The sequence below is a fragment of the Myotis myotis genome, unplaced genomic scaffold, assembly GCF_014108235.1.
Source record: "Myotis myotis isolate mMyoMyo1 unplaced genomic scaffold, mMyoMyo1.p scaffold_m19_p_14, whole genome shotgun sequence".
Lineage (NCBI taxonomy): Eukaryota > Metazoa > Chordata > Mammalia > Chiroptera > Vespertilionidae > Myotis > Myotis myotis.
This window is the reverse complement of record NW_023416318.1, coordinates 42,759,669-42,782,769: the sequence shown is the minus strand read 5'-3', so window position 1 is coordinate 42,782,769 and position 23,101 is coordinate 42,759,669. Positions and strand designations below refer to the sequence as shown.

The window sequence follows — 23,101 nt, the reverse complement described above, 5'->3', positions numbered from 1 at the left end:
GGTGGGGGGCAGGGGGAGGGCAGCAGCAAGCATAAGGGGTCATTGGGAGAAAAAAGGGACATATATAATACTTTCAACAATAAAGATTTTTTAAAAATACAGAGAAAATAATCAACAACAAAAATAAATACTAAAGATTCAATCAATTTTTTGTTATTTAGTTTTTTAATCGACTTTATTTTTAGAGCAGTTTTAGGTCCACAGTGAAATTGAGAGAATACACATATAGCTCAGGACCCCTCCCCAACGCCCCATCGTCAACATCCTGCACCGGAAGGTACATTTTTAAAATCAGTGAACCTGCCCAGTCGTCATGGCTCAGTGGTTGAGCATCAACCTATGAGCCAGGAGGTCACTGTTCAATTTCCCATCAGGGCACATGCCTGGGTTGTGGGCTCAATCCTTAGTGTGTGTGTGTGTGTCGGGGGGGGGGGGGGGGTTGCAGGAGGCAGCCGATCAATGATTCTCTCTCATCACTGATGTTTCTATCTCTCTATCTCTCTTCCTTCCTCTCTGAAATCAATAAAAAATATAAAATCAAATCAGTGAGCCTCCACTGACATGTCTTTATCACCCCATGTCCACAGTTTACATTAGGGTGTAGGTCTGGGAGTGTACATCCTGTGGGTTTTGACAAATGTCAAAATATAACACTAATGGCATGTATCCGCCACGATAGCATTATGCAGAATAGTTTCACTGCCCTAGAAATCCGCTGTGCTCTACCTGTTCATCGGTCCCTCCATCCTAACCCCTCATCTTTTTATTATATCCATAGTTTTGCCTGTTCTACAATGTCATAAAGTCAGAATAAAACAGTATATAACCTTTTCGGATTGGCTTCTTTCACTTAGCAATGTGCATTTTAGGTTCCTCCATGTCTTTTCAGGACTTGATCACTCATTTCTTTTTAGCATTGAGTATTTCATGGTCCGGATGTACCACAGTTTACCCGTCCACCGACTGAAGGACATCTTGGTTGCTTCCAAGTTTGGGTAATTATGAATGAAGCTGCTATACACATCTGTGTGCAGGTTTTTGTGTGGGCATGTTTTCAGCTCTTTTGGGTAAATACCAACAGGTGATGTGGGCTTGTATAGTACGAGCATGTTTAGTTCTATAAGGAACTGCCACCCTTTCTTCCACACTGGCTGTGCCATTTTTCATTCCTCCCGGCAAAGAACGGGAGCTCCTGTTGCCCCACAGCCTCACGAGCATTTGGTGCTGCCAGTGTCCGGGATGTTAGCCATCCTAATAGGTGTGTAGTGCGTCTTGTTTGAATGTGAAGTTCCCTAAGAGCACGTGCTGTGGAGCACCTTCTCGTATGCTTATCTGCCATGTGTACCTCTTCTTTGAGGAGGTGTCCGTTCAGGTCTTCTGCCCGTTTGTTAAAATCAGGTTGTGCATATTCTTCTTGTTGAGTTTTAAGAGTTCTTTGTTGTTTATTTTGGGTAACAGTCATATATCAGATATCACTTTTGAAAATATTTTCTCCCTCTTTGTGGCTTGTCTTCTCATTGTCTTGATTCCAATCACTTTTTACAGGGACGGTCCCAGAATTCACTGTTAGTAAATTCTGACCTGTTTTCTGGGCTCTCTTGAAGCCTGCTGGTCCGGCATGCTTATTGGGAGTCCCTGAAGTCTGACCCTGGGTTAGTCTGTTCTGCCTTTTTCATTGATAATTTAGGATTTGATCTTCCTACCAACGTGCGAATTAGTTGGCAGAGGTCTGGCAGGCCTGGATCATAGGCCCCTGGGAGAGTCTGGATTTTTCAATAAGGAGGTGTCTGTCTCGTCAGGGTTTGGGGAAATCGTGGACAACAGCTCTTAGTTGTGCTGAGAACAGGGTTTAAACCCTGTGGTACAACACACGTGTGATTCTCAAAAGAGGTGTCTTTGGAAAGGAAACTGATGATTTGGAGCAGGGGTGGGCAAACTTTTTGACTCGAGGGCCACAATGGGTTCTTAAACTGGACCGGAGGGCCGGAACAAAAGCATGGACGGAGTGTTTGTGTGAACTAATATAAATTCAAAGTAAACATCATTACATAAAAGGGTATGGTCTTTTTTTTTTTTTTTTTTTTTTTTTTAGTTTTATTCATTTCAAACAGGCCGGATCCGGCCCGCGGGGCGTAGTTTGCCCACGGCTGATTTGGAGTGTAGGGGCTTGTTAGGAAAAGGCCAGGGATCCGGGCAAGGGGAAGGAACTGGGGTCAGGTCCAAGCAGGAGTGGAAAAGAGGGTTTTGTGAAGAGGGGTGCTGGAGGGTGGGAGTTTAATGAGGGCGCCAGTTTTATCCCAGATCATTTTTACACTTTAAGCCATCGCATTCCTTGTTTAGCCTTGACCAAAAAATTCTTTGAAGAATTGGAATTCTGTTTAGAAACATCAGAGTTCCAATAAAAAAAAATTCTGCTCATGAGGCCTGAGGAATTGTATCCTGTTGTGTTCTAAGGCACCTCTCAAATGAGCAGTTCTAGGTAAGGGTCCCCAAAGTGTCCACTGAGGGCCCCAATCATCCTTGGTGCAGTTCTGCCACTTAAAGAAGGATAGGAGTTATCTTGGGTAATGGGACCCCAGAAAGGGCTGCTTTCCCAGAGGGGGACGCAAGTCAGACTGAGACGACTCCTGATTACACTCAGTGGAAAGTCGCAGTCAGTGGAAGGTGCTCTTGACCTTGTATCTTGGGTCCTTGGCATAATGGTCAGTGACCTCTGAGCACAGACCCAGATGGAACTTAGAGAGAGGGAATATGTTCTCTCTGAGCCGAAACACAGCTCTCAGGACAAACAGCCAGGATGGAAGGACACTCTCATCCAGTTTTATTGGTGACTCACAGCAAAGTTTGTCCTCAGGGTGCTGGTCTGGTGAGAACTGCCTGCTCTCTAGTCTGTGAGGTTGACTCAAACAGCCAGCTTACAGGACCCTCCTCCTCATGACAAAGCACTAAGGACACCGGACAAAACAAAGAGAATTACTGGTCCAGGTGGACAAGTTTCCTGGGCAGAGAGGCTGAAGGGGCCCTGGTGGACATCACACCTGGACAAGAAGGAAGGTCCACAGGGACAGGCAGGTCAGGCTGGATCTGAGTCATGGCACCAAAGATTACAGTCAAAAAATCAAACGAAACCTGAGACAAAATTAGCCAAGGCTGTTTATCTATAAACTTGCAGCCACAAGGGAACTGTATATCGTTGCTGTCATTTCAGCTGGGATTCAGAAGTATCTCATAAAAAGAGTACATTTTATAGAAGAAGAAAAAAAGAGGAAATATTGACAGTCTATGATTGGCAAGCATTCTATTAGGGAGGATTTTTAGAAACGGGAGACTCAGCTTGACCTTCAAGTACACTTGGCAGTCCTCGATGGGCTCACTAGCCATAATTCACAAGACTGGGAAAGTTTCAGGCTTCCCTGTTTCCTCCGGAGAACTATGTTAAGAGATGCCTTGACTCTGGGGGACGTAGGCGGATATCTGGGCCAGGCCGAGGCCCCGCAGGGCCCCCCCTTCCTTTGGGCAGTGATGTGTTGTTCTTGGTCCCAAGAGTGCAATTCTTGGGACACAGTTTCCTGCTGCTGCAAAGCCACTGTGGTAAAGAGTAACAAAGATGAATGAAGCACAGGCCATACCCTTTCCAACCAAGGAGACAGCTCCAACTGAACAGTGTTTTTGAGACCTGACAAGATGTGGTAAGTGATGTAATGGAGCTACAGTGAGGGCAGGAGACGTTAACCTTGATTCTGTTCACCAGGAGCCCCCGGGGAGTGACTGGAGTGAGGCTGGATATTTTCATCCAGGTAGTAGTTGCTGAGCACCTGCTCATGTCGGGCCCTGTGCTAAGTGCTGGGGACACAGCGGTGAGCCACTTGGTCCTTGCTCATGGTCCGACAGGCAGGACAGACTTTGAACAAGCCATTACAAGTGTGCTGAGTGTTGGAGGAGAAGCACAGAAGGCCAGGGGAGCCTGAGACAGGGCTGTGCAATGACTGGGCTAGAGCAAGCATTTCATAATTATGAAATATTTTAACTAAGTCTACCTGGAGAGTTAGTGAGGCCAAGAGATAGGAAGGGGGTTGCTGTGGCCTGAGAGTTCCAGACAGAGCGGATAGCATGTGTTAAGGCTCTGAGGCGGCAAAAAGGATGACATGTTCAAGGAAGTGAAAGGAGCTCAGTGGGCTGGGGTCAGAGAAGAAGGGGAGAAGGGGCTTGAGGCTGGAGGGGAGGACATGCAGAGCCTTATAAACCATACCTAGATGGCTGGACGTTGTCCGCAGGCAGTAGGAAGCTGTTGAAGGGTTTTATACAAAGATGTGATGTTGGGTTTTCACCCTGAAAAGATAATTTAAGCTGGCATGTAAAAAAAAAAAAAAAAAAAGGATTGGAACCAGCAGGAGTGGACAGGGGAGCAGTCATTTGGGAGCTGAGATAGCGGCCTGGGCCCAGGTGGGACGGTGAGGATGGAGAATGGAGAGTGGTTTCATGAGGTGGTTTAGAACATAGACTTGATGGGCCTCAGTAATTGAGGATATGTTTGGGCTGAGGAGAGGGAGTTTTCAAGAGTCATTCCTGGGTCTGTCTATAATCACTGTTGCCATTTCCTGTAGGGGTACAAGTGAGTGTGGGGGGAGGGGGGGATCCTACCTTCAGTTCTCAGCTCCTTGAGTGTGAGGTGCCTATGAAGCATCCAAGCAGAGATGTTGAGTTAATGATTGAGTTTATGGGGTTTGAGGGCTAGAAGGGAGGGCTGGCTGAAAATTGAAACGTAGGAACCATTGACGCACAGATTTTAAATGAAGCCATGGGGGTGTGAGAGCTCACCTTGAGAAATGGAGGGAAAGAAGGTCAGGCCAGAGTCCGGAGGAGCTCTAGCAGCAGAGGTGCAGCTGAGAAGGAACATGTGGAGAAGCCAGGGGACTGGCAGCGAGGAGGCAAGGACAGGGTGTTCCGAGAATAGGGTAGAGGTCACCTGTCAAATGCTGCTGAGATGTCAAATAAGATGAGGTCTGAGGACCTTCTTGTTCAGATGTTGCCCTGAAAGCATTCCTGGTACAGTGATGGGAGCAGAAGCCACACTGAGGGGGGTGGAGATGAGGAAGTAGGAGAATTTCACAAGATCACCCCCACCCCCAGATGGGTGTGGGATTGGGGCAGCCCACCTGTAGGGGTTGGTACAGGAAACCAGATAAGAGATAATAAAACTCATGAGCGTGGAGCCTCACTCTAGTTAAGAAAACATGATCTCAATGTCAACAGAGAGGGACGATGGCAAACTTGGCTCGAGGTAGCTCCCAGAAGCAAAGAGGAAAGTGAGTGGGAAGGGGAAGGAGCCATCAGGGATCCCGCAGAACCAGGCCCAGATGCCAGCCGCTCTCTGGAGCCTGCGATTAAGGTGCACGTCCCTGCATGTTCCTGGTCACGTGTGTCCTTGGGGGCCTCTGAGGGTCAATTAAGAAACAGACTGAAAGGAACAGAAGTAAAGGAAGTATCGTGTCTTGGGCTAAGACAGTTGTCGGCAAACTGCGGCTCGCGAGCCACATGCAGCTCTTTGGCCCCTTGAGTGTGGCTCTTCCACAAAATACCGACTTCTGCGCATGGGCCACGAAGTTTCAATCGCACTGTACGTGCACACCCGCATGTGGTATTTTGTGGAGCAGAAACCCCGGTGTTAAAAATTCGCCTTCGCCACCTGCTCTCTGTGTGATCTGGGGCAAGTTTCTAAACATTTCTGTGGATAATCAGACAGTCTGTCTCCAGGAATGTTGTAGTATGAGCTAATGTGCATGGGTCAGAATGGAGGGAGTGTGGAATCTGAGAAGTCCTTTTCCTCAGGCTTTCTCTTCTGGCAGCTAACCCTCCAGTTAGGAACAAGGCCCTTCCTGAGTCCAAGGAAGAAAGCAACAGTCGGCTGAGCCGCCTGAGCCAACAGTGCCAGGAGGCAGAGCACACAGGCTCACCTGGGCACCAGAACCCGAGTGACAAAACTCCTCAGCCCTGGCCGTTCTGGTGGCTGGAGCTCAGGTCCGATCTGCCCTCTTGACCTTGCCCGGCTCAGCAGGCCCATCTGCCTCAGGGCCTTGGGACAGAAGGCCAGCCCTCACCTCTCCCCACCCACCCCCACAGCCCTGGCCTTAGGTGGTGCCTTTAGAGATAAGTTGTCGGCCTGCCCAGGGAGCTGACAAAGCAAACACGTGTGTGCCTCATCCTCACTGCTAAAGCTAGTGACACTGTGTGTGGGGTGTGCTCAGGAATGTTACAGTATGAGTAAATGTGCATGGGTCAGCCCAGCTGGCGACACCACGTCACAACAGTCCCCTGCCCCACAGTGATGACCCAGGACCCATTCTGGAGCAGCAGCATGGATGGCGGGATGTCCCAGCTGCAGTAGGAAGCCTCTTCCTTCTCTGGACCCCTATTCCGGGAGAAGCCTTCCAGGGCAGGTGGTCTGCTCTGATGCAGCCAGGGCGCCCTGTGGGTTAGCACATGATGGTTGGGGCTGTGGGAGCCAGCAGCTTCCCAGCAAGGTCTGAAGCATGTGAGATTCCTGGGAAAGACCGGGAGGCTTTGGTTATTCCCTTTGGATTTGAAGAACAGGTCACAGCTCTCACAGACAGGACGCAAAGGGAATTGAGTTATGGGCAAGTTTAGCCACAGAGCAGAAGTTCCTCGGGATCCTCTGGAGGGCAGAATACTCTCACACCACTTGTCTGCACAGAGCACCCCGTGGGCCCTGCCACGTGGAATCTCGGGTCTGGAAGATCCAGGGAAGAGCTGCTCCCGTGTGCCAGCGCCTACTGGCCATGCCGGCTGGCCTGTCTCTCTGGGACACCCCCGCCTCCCTTCCCAGGATGGAGATGCAGGCCCTGGGCAGGCCTGGCTCCACTGGACCAGGGGCCCTCAGCCCTGGCTGCACATAAGGGTCCATCAGGGCACTTTCCAAAGGACCGGAGTCCAAGTTCCACCCAGACCTGCCCAGAATGTCTCAGGGTGCAGCCCAGGCACAGGCATTTGTCTTAAAAGCCTATCGAAATCGAGGCGATCCCAGTATGCGGTCGGGATTGAGGACCACTACATGGACGGATAATGGTGTTTTTCTGGCTACCTTTTTCTTGGGGAAGAGCCAGGAGCTGTGAACCGCAGTGCTGCTTCTCCAGTGTTCTCCCATTACTTCATGGTATTGGGCTAAATGCCTCTCCTCTTTCCTTAGTTTTCTATCATAAAACACGATTTGTATTCCTTTTGTCTTTGCTATTCTGTCTGTTGAGCTGATCTTTTCATGGTAGCTTTGGTCTCCTTCCTTTTATCCTGCCTTTCATATATTTATTAATTTACATTCCAATGTTGAATGAATTCCTGCTACGACAGGCAGTGGGCTAGCGGCTAGCAAGAACCAGAAGGCCACGTCTGGTGGAGTGTGTGCCTACAGCGATTTGCCCCGTTGTTCTTTCTTTTCTCTCTTTTTTTTCTGTGATATTTGAAATTTGTTTTTAATGTTTTTTAAATAGACATACATCACTGGTTCCTTCTTCATTTTGTCTCTTTTTCACTGGAAACAGCTTGGTTGGGCTGGAAGTTTGGGTGGGGCAGGGCCTCAGGGAATCACCAGGGTGGGGCAAATAGTGTGAGTCAGGTTGATGGAGTCTCAGATACGGTACTTGCCTGCTGGTTCTATGTGTGTGTGTGGGGGGAGGGGGGGGGCGGGAGGGGCGGTGAGAGGGGGTGAGGGAGGTCCTCAGAAAAGGAGCAATGGCTTCTGCCATCACTTCTGTCTGGGAGAAAGCTGCTCCCCCATCCTCAGATCTTACCCTGATGCTGGACAGTTCAGTTCCTCCCCATATGTCTTTGGTGCCTTTCAAACTGCTGCCCTCAAGCTGGAACCCAGAGCGAGTGAGTCCGAGTTGGTCTGTTCATGGGCCCTTTAAGAGGAATTGCTTGGGACTCCAGAAGCCTCTGTCTCCCTCAGTCTCAATCCCTGCTGGTTTTTACAGCCGGAAGTTATGGGAATTTCTCTTCCTGGCACTGGAACTCTGGGATGGGGAGCCTGGTGTGGGACTGGGACCCCTCACTCCTCAGGGGGGACCTCCTCATCCCAGATATCCCTCCCGATTTTTATCTGCCACATGAGGGGATGGAACCAGCTATCCCTGTCTCCACCCCTTCTGCAAGTCTCCATGTGGCTTCTTTAATTCCCTCGTTGTGGGGCTTTCATTGCAGCTTGACTTCAGGCAGTTCTGAATGATGGCTGTTGTGTGGTTTAGTTGTAATTTTGATGTGGTTGTGTGTACAAAGTTTGATTTGTACACTCTTCCCCAGGCCAGAACTACCTGCAAGCATTGTTTATAGCTCCTAACCCAAGGGAATTCGGTATAGCTGCATCTTTTAGCCAGAGGGAAACAAACCTGTTTTCTTTCTCTCAAAGTCTAGGGATTTCTTTGTGGATCTGATCTACTCTGAGGTAGGGGTTTTCTTTCTTACTTTTTATTTTTTATTTTTTTTTTTTACCATGATCAATATTAAGAAATACATATTGCATCACCACATACAGCTGAAACAAAATTTCCCAAAACATTATTTACCCTTACCAAAGGCAATGCCCTTGGATATTTTATATTCTATTTAATTTTTTTAAGTGGGCTGATCATTCACCAAATTAAATTCATGGGATAATAATGGGTTGTATGTAACCCCCAGTTTGAAAATACTCTTAAGGCCAGCTCCGCTTTAATCCACATGCTTGGTCTAGCACCCCCTTGTGGATTGTTGGACAACAGCACTCAGCCAAGGCATGGACTGCCATCCCTACATGATTTGAATTTATGGGCCTGTGCTTTTCCCAACAGGAACATGTGCTGATTGAGGCTAAAAACTGAAATGGAGTGTCTTCCCTTTTCTAGGAGATGTCCTTTTAGGACATTTCAGTAGCAAAAATCAGAAAACAAAAATTTACAAAAAAGTGGTGGAGCTTGTCTCTGGCTTTTGACCAGTGCTTTTCCCCCTCGTTTTCACAGCTGCTAAGAGATCACATAATAAGTAGGTGCTAACGAAGCTAACAGATGTAAAGAGCCCACTGCCGTGCCGCCTGGAGCGCCCAAGGAATGTTACTTCCCCACTGCCTCCCAGTTGAGGATTTCTCTTATTTATTTTTTATTTTAGAGAGAGGGGAAGTTAGCAATAGAAACATCAATGAGGGAGAAACATTGGTTGGCTGCCTCCTGCACGCCCCCTACTGGGGATCAAGCCTTCAATCCAGGCATGTGCCCTGACCCAGAATCGAACCGGCGACCTCTTGATTCATGGGTCGACGCTCAACCGTTGAGCCACCCTGGCTGGGCCCAGTTGAAGATTTCTTGATGTCTTGAGAAGACTCAAAGATTTCTAATATCTAAGAGGAAATTTCAAAATGCCTCAAAACGGTTAAAAATGTTCCGAAGTCATTGTTCTAAATGTAAAGGAGATTAGGTTGGCGTGTGTGCCAGCCCAGTGGGGCCTGGCGATCACACAGAAAAGTAGGAAGAGACAGAAGCAAATGCATGGCTTGTAGAGCCAAGCTATTGCTGCCTATTTCCCATCATGCCTCCCACCCCACCTCCAACTGGCCAAAGCATGAATGGAGACCTGTGAATGCTCATTCAGCCCAAGCAGATTCAGGGATGTCCTCAGAGCTGCTGGGGGCATAGAGCTGGACTCCTGACATTCTTACTAGCAGGACAGTAGCTCTGGGTCTCTTGTAGAGCTTGCGGGCAGTTTAGTGAAGATAAGTGTCAGATGTTCAGGAGCACCTATGCCCAACTGGCCCCTGCAGACCTCGAGTTGGGGATATTTTCTTCTTCCTTCTCTGTGCCCTGCTCTCTGCCAGGCTCTAGGACCAGCTGATGGCCTGTGGGCTCGTTGTATCAGGTGCCCACACACTCCTACTGTGTCCTGAGGCCTCTGTGCTGCTCTGAAGCTGAGCCTTTGTTGTGGCTCAGTCAGTGGTCACCCACAAGCCGCATGTTTCCGAGCAGATAAGAAAAGAAAACGACATCTTAATATCAGGAGTGAGGAACAAAGAGCCGCCCACTTAGTCTTCACTTTATATTCAAGATAACCAAGCCATAGCTGTGATTTTAAGCATATGAGAAACATGTCGGCAGATCAAGATCTGAGATGGGGTAATAGAAACCAGCTCTGGACTCCTAGCTAGATCTCAGGAGTCAGGCTCTGGGCCTGGCTGCTGTAAGGGTAGCCACGTGCATGGGTGATTTAAATATATTTGCTCAGGTTAACCAAAGGCATTTGCTCCTTGATATCTCACCCTCAAGGGTATTTTGTCGCCCAGGCTTTACATTTCAGCCCTGCCTGTCCAGTTGAGACCCAGGCCAGCATTCCCACTGAGTTTGCCCGCAGGAAACTGCTGATTCTGCCCGATGAGTTCCACGGCTCACCTCTGGCTTGTATCTCTCAATGGAACATGCAGGCAACAGATGTGTGGTGTGCACTTCAGACCAACACTCCCGGCCACCCCATGCTTATGGGATGAGAGACAACAGAAACCAACCTCTCTGCATGGTGGAGACCAATGCCAACAGTGGCAATTTCTGGGCACCCATCATCCTGGGAGCCCAGGCCCATCTTTGACCCATCCGCCCTGAGAAATCTTCTGCCTAAATGTTAATATTTATCATTTACAGCTGCCACTGCCCTCTTTCAAAGGTGAACACAGTAAAATTTATGACAGGCGCACTATCAGACAACAGGCGCATAAAAGGAGTGACAGCCCATCTGCGGAAACGATTCACCCCTGACCCGCGACACCTGGAGGATTCCGGCATGGCGCCGTGGCCACACGCTTTCCTGCTGGGGCTGCTCCTGCTTCTGGGGCCAGGTAAGTCTGCGATGGGTTGGCCCTGCTGGTGGCCCGCATTGCTGAGACATGGAGCTTAGGAGAGAAATGTGTCCTTTTCATTAGCACAAAATGCAGTTTGGGCCCAAGCAGGCTGGAGTGCTGCGGTGAGGTGCCCAGGGCTGGGGCCAGAGGCAGGTGAGAAGGGACATGGTGTAGGGCAGTGGTCGGCAAACTGTGGCTCATGAGCCACGTGCGGCTCTTTGGCCCCTTGAGTGTGGCTCTTCCATAAAATACTGACTTCTGCGCATGGGCCACGAAGTTTCAATCACACTGTACGTGCGCGCCCGCACATGGTATTTTGTGGAAGAGCCACACTCAAGGGGCCAAAGAGCCGCATGTGGCTCGCCAGCTGCCGTTTGCTGGCCACTGGTGTAGGGTCACAAAGACCTGGGTTCTCGTTCTCTGTGCTGCGTGGCCTAGGACAAGTGTTCCCTCTCTGAACCTTGATTTTTTTTCTTCTTCTCAGCCGTAACATGGAAATGCTACTGCTAATGATAAGCACATTTTGATGGTCCTATTTATGGCTTTCGTTTTGGCTGCAAGGACAGAGGAAGGCAGATTTCAGGTTGATGAATTCTAAAGGACTGCCCACATTCTTGAGTGCTGTTGGCCCTGATGGGAAGAGTGGGCTACCAGGCAGAGCTTCTCCCGACGCCAAGGGTTAGGAGAAGGTTGTGCCTCTGCCACAGTCCTTCTGTGCCCTTTGTCACCCGACCCCTGGCTCTCCCCTCCTCCCTTTGGTTAGAAAGGCAGAATCCTTTAAACTGAGGAGGGCTTTAAAGTGTCATGTCAGCCCTCCAGATGGGAGGCCTGGGCCCAGAGTGAAAGCACTTCCTTGGAGGCCACAGGGGAAAGGAGGAAGCTGGGTGCAAGTGCCGGTCCTGCTGCTCATCTTGGACTAGTCAGACACCCTTTGAGTCTGGAGCTGTGTGTGCAAGGTGGGGAGGATTGAGCTGGGGGGTGCAAGGTGGGGAGCATTGAAGTGGTGGTGCAAGGTGGGTGGGGTGTGAGGTAGGGGTGCAAGGTGGGTGGGGTGTGAGGTGGGAGGGCAATACCTGCCGTACTTATTGCACAGGTGATCGCATTCCCTAATTGCTAATGAGGCTGCAGTGCTTCTTTAAAAAAATGTTTGTTGACCATTTGAATTCTTCTTTCATAAAGTACCTGTTCAAGCATGTCTCCCATTTTTGTAGGGGTTTGTACTTTCTTCGTTGGTTTTTAGGAGTTTTTGTACATGCTGTGCACTTGCTCTTTGTTGTTGTAAGTATGGCAGATATCGTATACTCTGAAGTTCATCTTTCCACCCTCCTTACGGAACTGTAGACGAGCAAATTCCTTAATTCGGGGCAGGGGGGTGGGGAGTGTAAACCACCCAAATGAGAACAAATGGAGGCTATTTATTCAGAGGTGGCTATAGCAAGGGGTCCGCCACTGTCACGTGTGATGGGCAGACTCCAAGGCAGGCAGGGGCGTGGGAAAGCTTGACAGTGAGAAGGGGGAGGTGCAGGGGTGCTCTGGTTGGAGGCTGGAGGCCTCTGAGGTGATCCCTTTGGGGAACATATCTGGCTTCCTCAGGTTGGTCCTGAGTAGGAAGCAGGGACAAAAGTAGGGAAACTGTAGTCATGGGCCAAGTCCCGACCATCTGGCCAGTGATGGCGAACCTATGACACGTGTGTCAGAGGTGACACACGAACTCATTTTTTTTGGTGGATTTTTCTTTGTTAAATGGCATTGAAATATATAAAATAAATATCAAAAATATAAGTCTTTGTTTTACTATGGTTGCAAATATCAAAAAATTTCTCTATGTGACACGGCACCAGAGTTAAGTTAGGGTTTTTCAAAATGCTGACACGCCGAGCTCAAAAGGTTCGCCATCACTGGTCTAGGCTGAGGGTGGTGGTCAGGCTTCTGGGCTAGGCTGCTGCAGATGTGGGTGCTTGGAGTTCCATTGTCAGCTGTGGTCTGGCCTTTGTTTGTATATTCAGTCTCTCTATTTCCAAAGTATTTCATTTTTTCCTTTATGGTTTGTGCTCTCTGCTTCTTATTGGAGAATCCTCTTCTGCCTTGCAATCATGAGGACATCCTGTATTTCCTTCTGAAAACGTTAAGAATTGATTTTCTCTTTGGGGTCTTTAATGCATCCAAATTGACTTTTGTGACCCATGGAAGAGACAACCCCAATTATGTATCATATTTTGCATGCAGAGGCCTACTTGTCTCAGCTCCATTTACTGAGCAGTTGTTTCTGCACAGCTCTAACAAGCTGCCTCTGCCCATATCTAAAGGATTCCTATGTGCCTGCATCTGTTACAAACTCTGTTTTGCTTTATTAGGTCATTTGCTTTATTGGTCTGTCCCTGTGCCAACAGCATGTTGTCTTAATTCTATTGCTTTATAGAAGTTTTATTCGGAAAAACAAGTCTGTTTTTCCTTCTTTATTTGTTTTGTTGTTGTTGTTGTTAATCCTCACTGGAGGATATTTTCCCATTGATTTTTGGAGAGAGTGGAAGGAAGAGGGAGAGACTGAGAGAGACACACACATTGATTGGTTGCCTCCTGAATGCACCCCTACCAGGGCCAGGGAACCTGCAACCAAGCTACATGCCCTTGACCAGAATCGAACCTCAGACCCTTCAGTTCGCGGTCTGACACTCTATCCACTGAGCAAAACTGGCGAGGGCTATTTTTCCTTCTTTTTAAGGAGTGACTTGGCCCTAAACTTTCATACAAATTTTACTATCAATGTGTCAATTTCCACCAAACAAAGGAAAAACCTGTTTGGATTTTGATAGAAATTGCTTTGAAATCTATGAACCAAGTTGGGGGAAATAGAGATCTTCACAATATTGAGTCTTCCAAACCATGAGCATGTACTTATATCTTTAATGCCTCTCAAAATGTTATCGTTTTCTCTGTTCAGGCCTCGCATATGTGTCTCAGGCATATGACTTTTGTTGTATGGTAAACAAATTTTTAAATTTTTAATTTGAAAATGTTTGCTATTGGTGTCTAGAAATAAAATTGATTTTATATATTGATTTTGAACCCAATGAAACAAATTTTTAATGTTATCTGTATATTCTTTTGGATTTTCTATAGACACATCCTGCCAATAATAACAGGTTTTGTTGCTCTCTTTTTAATCTCTGTACCTTTTCTAGCTTTTGCCTTACTGTGCTGGCGGGTACCTCCATGACAATTTTTCACAAAAGTGGTGGTTGGAGGTATTCTTATCTTATTCCAAAGGTGTTTTTGTTTTTTTTGTTTTTTTTAAAAAAGTGTTTAATGTTTTGTCAGAAAGTATGGTGTTCACTTCTGACTGTTCTGTAGATAACTCTTTATGAAACCCAGACAAAAAAATAAAATAAAAATAAATAAAATAAAAATAAAACCCTATTTTATTCCTAATTTTCTAACAGTTTTTAAAAAATCACAAGAGGATGTTGAATTTTATTGAATATTTTTCTGCACTTATTAAGATGATTGTATGATTTATTTCTTTAATCTGCTACTGTGGTGAAATAAATTAGTTGACTTATCAGTCACTGATTATTAGATTCACCAAAGATCACACATTGCATTTACTTGTCCTGCCTCTTTAATCTCTTTCAATCTAGAACATTTCATTAGGCTTTTTGTTTGTTTTGTGTCATTGAAAATTTAGGCTGGCTTTTGTTGTGTGCACTTCAATTTGGATTTGCCAAATAATTTCTTTATTGATAGAATCAGATTAAACTCTAGGGCAGAAATGCAGTACAGATAATGTTGCCTCCTAGCTGTGTCACATTAGGGGATACACTTGATGTTGGTAAATACCCTAATTGGTGATGTTAAATTTCACCATTTGTTTAAGGTGGTGTCTGCCAGGTTTCTCCCTTGTACGGTCCCTTCCCCCGTGTGACTCATGTTATCTGCAGGGAGATGCTGTGATACCCTGTGACTGTTCTTATACCCAATGGTATTTAGCATCCACTGATGATTCTTGCCTGAATTGATTATTACCATGAGTGTAAATTGGTGACTTTAAAATGTCTATTACCTCTTCTAAAATTGTAAGTTGGGATTCCTCCATAAAAAAAGAGATTCTCTTCTCTTCCCCACTCGTTGTATGCTTCATCATTTTAATATAAAATGGACATGTAAATTCTTTTCTAAATCAGTGTGTTATAAGCCAGTCCTGTCATTATAAATTTTGATGCTCAAGTTATTACAGATTTGGCTGATGAGAGCTCCTGTAAATTGATTCCTGTGTCCCCAGAAGTTCTTTTTTTCTTTTGTTAATCCTCACCCGAGGATATTTTTTCCACTGATTTTTAGACAGAGTGGAAGGGAGGGGGAGAGACAGAGAGAGAGAGAAACATCGATGAAAGAGAGACATATTGATTGGGTTGGGGATGGAGCCTGCAACCTGCCCTTGACTCGAAACAAATCCGAGACCCTTCAGTCCATGGGCCAGTGCTCCAACCACTGAGCCAAACCAGCTAGGGCCCCATCAATTTTTTAAGCACTTTTTTTTTTTTTTTAACTTAATGGAACAAGCTATTTCAAGCTAATCTTGTATTTTTTCTATCTCAACCATGCAATTAGCCATTTCTTCAAGGTTCCAATTGGTAGGGGATTTTGTTTAGAAACCAAGATCTGGGTGCTAAGGGTGTTCATTGCTGCTGGAATGTCATTATGTCTCAGCCCACTCAGTGGAGAGAGCTAAGAAAAAATAGTTCATACAGTCATTTCTAATTTTAGTTAGAACTAGTCTTTTGTCTCCTTCCCCCATTCCAGATTTGTTGGTGTAGCCAGTGTTATAAATACCAATAAATTTACTCACTTGCCAAATCCTAAGATACATACATCATAATTTAGAATTATTACAGCAGTAACACCACCACCACCAAATGAAGTTCTTTGTCTTAGACTACATATATCCCACGCAGGGTGTCTAATCAAAACACTTGGTTCAAAATCACATGCATTAATTTTTTGTTTTCTTTGTGTGGTTATGTTCTCTGTTTGACATGTAGTCAAGTTTGTCTCTGTTTCTGTTCAGTTATAAGGCTTCTCCTGCTCGTGTTGATTTTTACTTTATTTTAAAAAATATATAACATATTAACATGGTTCAAAAATCAAAACTATGTGAACAGATAACCTCAGAGAAGTCCCCTCCCCTTCCCTCACCTTTCCATTCTATTCCCACCCACCCCTGTAGGTTGCCAATTTCAGTATTTTCTAATCAATGTTTCTTTTTACAAATATATTCTTTCTTTTTTCATTTTTGTACAAAGATAACCTACTATATATATTTTCTGCATCTTGATTTTTTTTTCACTTAGCAACGTATCCTGAAATGTTTGGTTGGTTTCCTAACTTTCTATGCCATGTCTTCTAGCTTCTCTTCTAACTTTAGCACCTTTTTGCCTTTCTATGCTGCATTCTGAGTAATTTATTGTTACATGTGTCCCTGTTTGTTTATTCTTTCAGTTGTGTCCAATTTGCTATTAAACCTGAAGCTCTCAAAACCATTGAAGATTTTGAAAATTGACTTTACTTTCCAAATTTAATTTACATTTAGTTACTTACTAAGTTCACGATATTATTTTTTAAAATGATTCTGTGTTCCTACAAATACCCTCAAGTATATCTTTTTCTAAACATAGTTTTAGAATACGTGTCTAATAATTTCAGTATCCAAAGTCTTTGATCTAATTCTGTTCTATTTTTCTTTTCTGCTAATTTTTGTTTTAGTCAATGTTCTTGGATACCTTGTTTCTTTCTGTGCTTGATTTTGTTTTGTTTAGTTGTGAGCTGTTCAAACTCCTTAAAAAATTATTTGTGAGATTCTTTGAGGCCTAGGATAAAAATTTCTGTGTTCAGGGACTATATATGTGTCATTCTGTCAGGCACTGAGGACATTACCATTTGAGGATCACTTCAAACTAAGCTCATGGTGTGATCTTTTGAACAGCCAAGCTCCACATTAAGCACAATGCCTATATAACAGCTTCCCTTTACGAGGGGTGTACAATTAATCTGCCCAAGGTCATCCAGCTAATAAGTACAGGAGTCAGAATTCAGTCCTGAGTCAGAGTCCAGAGCTGGGACCCTTGACCACCACCCTGCATTACAGTCCAGCCTCAGGGAAGAAAGAATCATAACTGGGCTTTATTGAAGCTTTAACATTGACAAGCAACACATAGGAAAAGCTCTGGAAGTTTGGGTTTATAAAACTGAAACATCATTATCTCAAAACTGCAATTGGCAAAAGCAAGTTAGCAAAAAATCACCGTTTCTAAGAAAAGACAACTTGCACCTGAATTTCGTTTTCCTGGAAATGGTCAGAAGCTCCCAGGAGGTTGTCATGCCTTGGCAATGCCCCTTGCCAGGCACATCACCGCAAGGCCAGAGGTGGGAGCAAAGAAGTGTCTCTTCTGTTATTAGAACAAGGAAGCTGGTCAATGTTCATTTTACAAGGGCCCAGCGTCCTTCCTCCTTCCCGGAGGTTGCTAGCCCAGCCTTCTGGAAACGTGGTCGTGCCACATAAGAGTTGGAAACAATCTTGGAGAACTTCCGGCGGCCTAAGTCCTTCCAGTTTTTGATAAGAGACAGGTGGGAACTTGTTTGGGTCATATACCTAGTTGGTGGCATCCCCACCCAGGTATGGAATTTTCTCTGGAGGCTCAGGAGTCCTGCCTGCCTGGGATGTCATCTGTACCTTGTAAATTTTTAGGACTTTATTGTCAATCATTTTCATCCACCTGCATTTTTGCTACTGTCAGTCAACTGTCTGAGCACCCTTCTAAGAACAGGAGTTAGGCTGAGCCCGGCTGGTAGATCATAAACCAAATGTAAGGAACCCTCTGGGGAGAGAGAACTGATCTGCATAAAATCACTGGAGCAGAATTAAGTACCAAAATAGGTGCAAGTAGCTGTAATGAAAACACCAGGATTCAGAGAACCGAGAGATGAATGTGGGCTGGGGAAGTCTCATGTGGGAGGTGAAACTCGACTGAGCGCTGAAGGCTGAGTGGAATTAAATAAACACAGAGGAACAAGGAGGACATGCAAGTGTAGGGAGCAGCACGGCCAAAGGCAAAGTGGGGGCCCAGCACATGGGTGTGAGGGGCAGGGAGCAGGCCTGCTCTGGAGTGCAGGGTTGGTCTGGGGAAGCAATGAGTTACATAAAGGGGAATTGTGAAATCCAAGACAAGGAGAACAATAGAGATAATCATGTCTTCCGGTTTGAAGAGACTTCTGAAACGATTTAATCCAAATCTTTTCTTTCACATTGACAAAAACGGAACCCTAAAGAGGTAAAGCGACCAGCCCACGGTCACCCAGCACTCTAGAATTTGAATTTGCTAGAGCGGAAGTCGGGAGCTAGGACAGGTTCCTCAGCAGGAAGTAGCCTAATTAGCAAGTGGTGTTCGGGCAAGATGTGTCTGTTAGCTTCAGACGTAAAAGCTCATGAGTCGGAAGACACAGCACACTGGTGAGTCAGTGTCCCAGCCCTGGAGAGGCCGGGCAGCGAGTGCGCGGGGCTCTGGGAAGGCCCAAGCATGGCAGTGAGAGACTGCTCCTTTCTTCCCACCAGAGAGGAGAGCTTCCTGAGGGGGCACACAGTTCCCCGAGAGTCCCTTCTGGTTGGAGCTCACCAATCATCATCCCTGCCCACTCCCCCCGCCCCCGGCTTTGAGGGTCTCTGGTCCTTCCCCTTTAACGTTTGGCCCTTGGTGGCTGCCTCTGGGAGGTGTCAGGGAGGATGTTACTGTAGGAGGAGTTGGGGCTCCAGGTGCTGCCCAGACACCACCTGTTCACTCTCACCCGGGACCCTCTTCTTCAGCGTGTTCCTTCCTGGTTCTGGGTCTGCCTCAATTGTCCCCAGGAGGAAGTTGGGGGAAAATACAGTCTAAAAGCAAAGCATTCCTGTCTGAGGTCATAAAACCAGTCAACAGCAAAACTCACGTCAACTTGGGGTATGTTCTTTCCTGTTAGGGTGCTCCCTAGAGCCTCCTTGCCGGTCTAGGGGCACAGGGTGTGGTTGTGGGATCTTGGGTGACATCAGTGAATGAAGACATGAGGGTGCACTGATCTCTGGTTGGAATGGGATCTCTAATGGGTGGTGGTGTCTCCCTGTGGTCATCAGCACAAGACGTGGAGTATTTAGAGAATGGTGGCTTGGCACTGTCCACATCGTCTCTAATGCTTCTTGTAATCTCATCAGACTAGAGCAGTGGTTGGCAAACTGCGGCTCACGAGCCACATGCGGCTCTTTGGCCGCTTGAGTGTGGCCACGAAGTTTCAATAGCACTGTACGTGCGTGCCCGCACGTGGTATTTTGTGGAAGAGTCACACTCAAGGGGCCACAGTTTGCCGACCACTGGACTAGAGGTTGTGTCTACCCAGGGGCTGTGACAGTGTAAGTCCTATTGGCCACAGAAGAAATTCCCATATGATGGGAACTGGGGTTATAGAACAACATCCATACTAATACGCCTTTTTATAACCTTGTAAAAAGGCCCTGGTGTCGGGGAAAGCATACCAGAGTCGGTTAAGGAGACTCGAGCTCCACACATGACCCTTTTATTAACTTGCTGAATGGTCTCTGGCAAGTTTACGAACCTCTCTGGGTTTTAGTGTCTAGAGCAGGGGTGGGCAAACTTTTTGACTCGAGGGCCACAATGGGTTCTTAAACTGGACCGGAGGGCCGGAAAAAAAAGCATGGATGGAGTGTTTGTGTGAACTAATATAAATTCAAAGTAAACATCATTACATAAAAGGGTACGATCTTTTTTTTTTTTAGTTTTATTCATTTCAAACGGGCTGGATCCGGCCCGCGGGCCGTAGTTTGCCCACGGCTTGTCTAGGGGTATTAAATGAGATGACCTCAAAGATCCGCCCACCTCAGCCATTCCAGAATTCTCAGACAAACATGCAGAGGTCAGACTAGCTGGCCCTCTGTGTCACCTTCCACTGACTATGGCATGTGACTCCCCAAGCTAACATCCCGTGTTCCTCGGAGACTGGGAATTCTCGTGTTGGAGCAGCAGCCAGGCGTGACTCATGGCTTCTGACTCGGCACTCACAGACAGTCATGTGCCTGCTCACAGGTGGCCAGCAGCAGCTTAAAGGCCCTGGGTGTGAGTGGGAATGACAGTGAAAGCCCAGCAGCACAGTCCAAAGGAGTACAGGGGACAATCACTGGCTGACTTGGACCCTCCCCTTCCCAGCTCACCAGGACAGCTCGCTGCTTAGTGGGTGCAGTGTGGGGTGCAAGGCCGGTCCTGCCTTCAGTCTGTGTGAGCTGGTGGAAGTCACCTCGCCTCTCTGAGCTCGTAAAACATGCCCACAGGATCCTATCTACCTACTCTTTGGGGCTGCTGTGAGGACATTATACACTTTCAAAGAGCCCAAGAATATAATGTACACTGAAGAGTGGACTGAAGGCCACATGTGTTGGCCTTGACTGTCCTCCCCACTGCCTGGGGCAAGCAGCTTCCTTTCATCCAGAGAGACCATTCACCCCTCCCATGTGTACGGCCCTCTCGTTCACAGCACTTTCTTCTTCTTCGATCTTCATGACAACCCCATGAGGAAGGAAGGGAAGCCAATCTCACCCCCACTTTATAGATGAGGAAGTCCAAGTTCAGTGAGAGGAACCCTTGATCAAGGTCACGAAATGGCAGGGCCAGTCCAATCTGCTTCTCTGTGTTGTGGGGCTATGCAGCAGGCGATGTGTTGAGAATCACAGCTCCAGAAGGTACTTCCCTGAGGGAGAACTGAGTGTGACTTCTGGGAGCCAGGGACCGAAGCTCTAAGTGCCCTTGGTCAGCTCCAGGCCCTCCGTGGTGGCTGTATCCACTGAGGGTGATTGATCTTCCGTGGTGGCTGTATCCACTGCGGGTGACTGATCTTCCGTGATGGCTGTATCCACTGAGGGTGATTGATCTTAGCCAAGCCCATCTCTTAGAGTGTGCGCCGATGTCTTTCTATCTCATGCCCATCAGGGTGGAAAAGTACACGTTTTTTTCCCTTACTGACCTTATGGAGGTGGGATTTTTTTGGAGAGCTCTAAGGTTTTCATAGATCCACAAGCTTGGGCTAAAACAGCCTTCCAAAAGGGAAAAATTCCCTTGGGATTCCTGGATTGGGTTCAGTCAGGTCACAGGTGCTTTGACAATTTTTCCCACAGTGCCTGAGGGTGCTGCAGGAATAGGCAAGAAACTTTCTTCCCATTTACCTGGTGGAAAGCAGAGAACTGGAGAGAGGGCCCATGCCATTCCAGGATTCAGTGGGGACAGGACCAAGGGGTCTGAAGTTTCCATGTGGGTCTTCAGGTCTGGACATTAACATTGATTCCAGGGGGAGCCTCTTTGTGACACCCCAGGGCAGTCAGTTAATCATGGATGATCGAGATCTTCAAGCTGAAAATGTGAACTATATAGTTCTATGAGGAAAACCCAGAATATGAGCTGGGAAGGGTCTGAAAAATGGTCTATGCCAGTGATGGCGAACCTATGACACGCGTGTCAAAGGTGACATGTGAACTCATTGTTTTGGTTGATTTTTCTTTGTTAAATGGCATTTAAATATATAAAATAAATATCAAAAATATAAGTCTTTGTTTACTATGGGTGCAAATATCAAAAAATTTCTATATGTGACACGGCACCAGCGTTAAGTTAGTGTTTTTCAAAATGCTAACACGCCGAGCTCAAAAGGTTCGCCACCACTGGTCTATGCTAACCATCTCTCTGACACTGAATTATAATAATCATAACTAGCAATTACTGCATCTTTACCATGTGTTAGATACTTCCCCTTAGCATCTCTTTTCTGATTTTCCCAAGTGATCTGACTAACACTTTCAGTGTATCCTACCTGTTCTATGATCTTTTCTCCTTTATTCTTTTTTTTTTTTTTTTTTTTTTGCTTCAATTCCACTACCCTACTCAACAATATTAGGTCACCGATTATAGATTTTTTTTTGTTATTTTGGCATTTAAGATTACAACATACATCCTTGAGTTATTAAAGTCTGATATCAGTGTAACTCCATTTACTCCAGCCAAATCTGCTCACACAGCAATGTTTCATATATTTTAAACTCCACACTATATTATTTTTATTATTTATATTGGTGTTGGCAAGCTTTTTCTGTAAAGGGCCAAATGGTAAATATTTTAGGTTTTGTGGATCGTATATGGTCTCTATCACATATTCTTCTTCTTTCCATCTTCTCCTCTCCTCCCCCCAAACCTTTTAAATATGTAAAAGCAACTTTTATCTAGAGAACCATACAAGAATAGGCTGTGGACAGAGTTGACCCTATGGGCCATAGTTTTCTGGCTTCTGTGGGTTTTTTTTACAGTCAATATTATTTTGGATTTCTCTTTACATTTATTCTTTCTGTACTTTATTCCATGCTTCCCTCTAGAACCATTTTCCTCTTAGCATTTTGAATGTGTCATTCCACTGTCATCTGGCCTCTATTGTTTCTGATGATGAGTCAGCCATTAATCATCATGTTGGTCTCATATATTCAAAAAGTTGCTTTTCTTCCGCTATTTTCAAGATTTTTTTTCCCCTTGACCTTAGAACTATGCCTAGACATAACATTTATTATAGTTGATGTGTCTTGGTAAAATTCTCTTTGTGATTTTCCTACCTACGGTTTTGTTTTTATACAGCTTCTTCTATGTATGGCTCAATATTTTTCATCAAATGTGAGAAGTTTTCAAGTCATTATTTCTTCAAATCTTTTTCTGCCTCTTTCTCTCTCTGATTCTTCTAGGAATCATTCCCTGTATGTTTGTATGCTTGACAGTAAGCACAGATCTCTGTTTATTTTCCCCTCTATCTTTTTCAGAAATGTGCTTTCTATTGGTCTCTCATTACATTTACAGATTCTTCTGCCATCTTAAGTTTGTTGCTGAGCCCATCTAGTAAATCCTTCAGTTATTGCACTTCTCAGCTCTGGAATTGATTATAAGTATATATTATAACTATGTAAATATATGTAAAAGAAGATATATATCTCTTCTATTTATTGAGTCTTTAGTCTACGTGTTTTTCTGTAGTTCTTTGAACATAATTTTTAAAATTCTTTTCAACCCATAGCTGCCTTGAAGACTTGGCTTGCAAAATCTAACCGTGAGCCCACTCAGAGCCAGTTTCCATTCATTGTTCTTTTTCCTGAGCACAAGCCTAACTTTTCAGGTTTGA

At 45.9% G+C, this 23,101-nt stretch overlaps 1 protein-coding gene across 1 annotated transcript in view; it reads left to right on the top strand.

The window, feature by feature from the left end:
* PLB1 (phospholipase B1) overlaps window positions 1-23,101 on the top strand; it is a 133,890-nt gene that overhangs the window by 8,627 nt on the left and 102,162 nt on the right. The window contains exon 2 of the mRNA XM_036335004.1: window positions 10,668-10,861. Coding sequence (XP_036190897.1) covers window positions 10,708-10,861 — 154 coding nt within the window. The 5' untranslated portion in view covers window positions 10,668-10,707. The remainder of the gene's footprint in view (window positions 1-10,667; window positions 10,862-23,101) is intronic.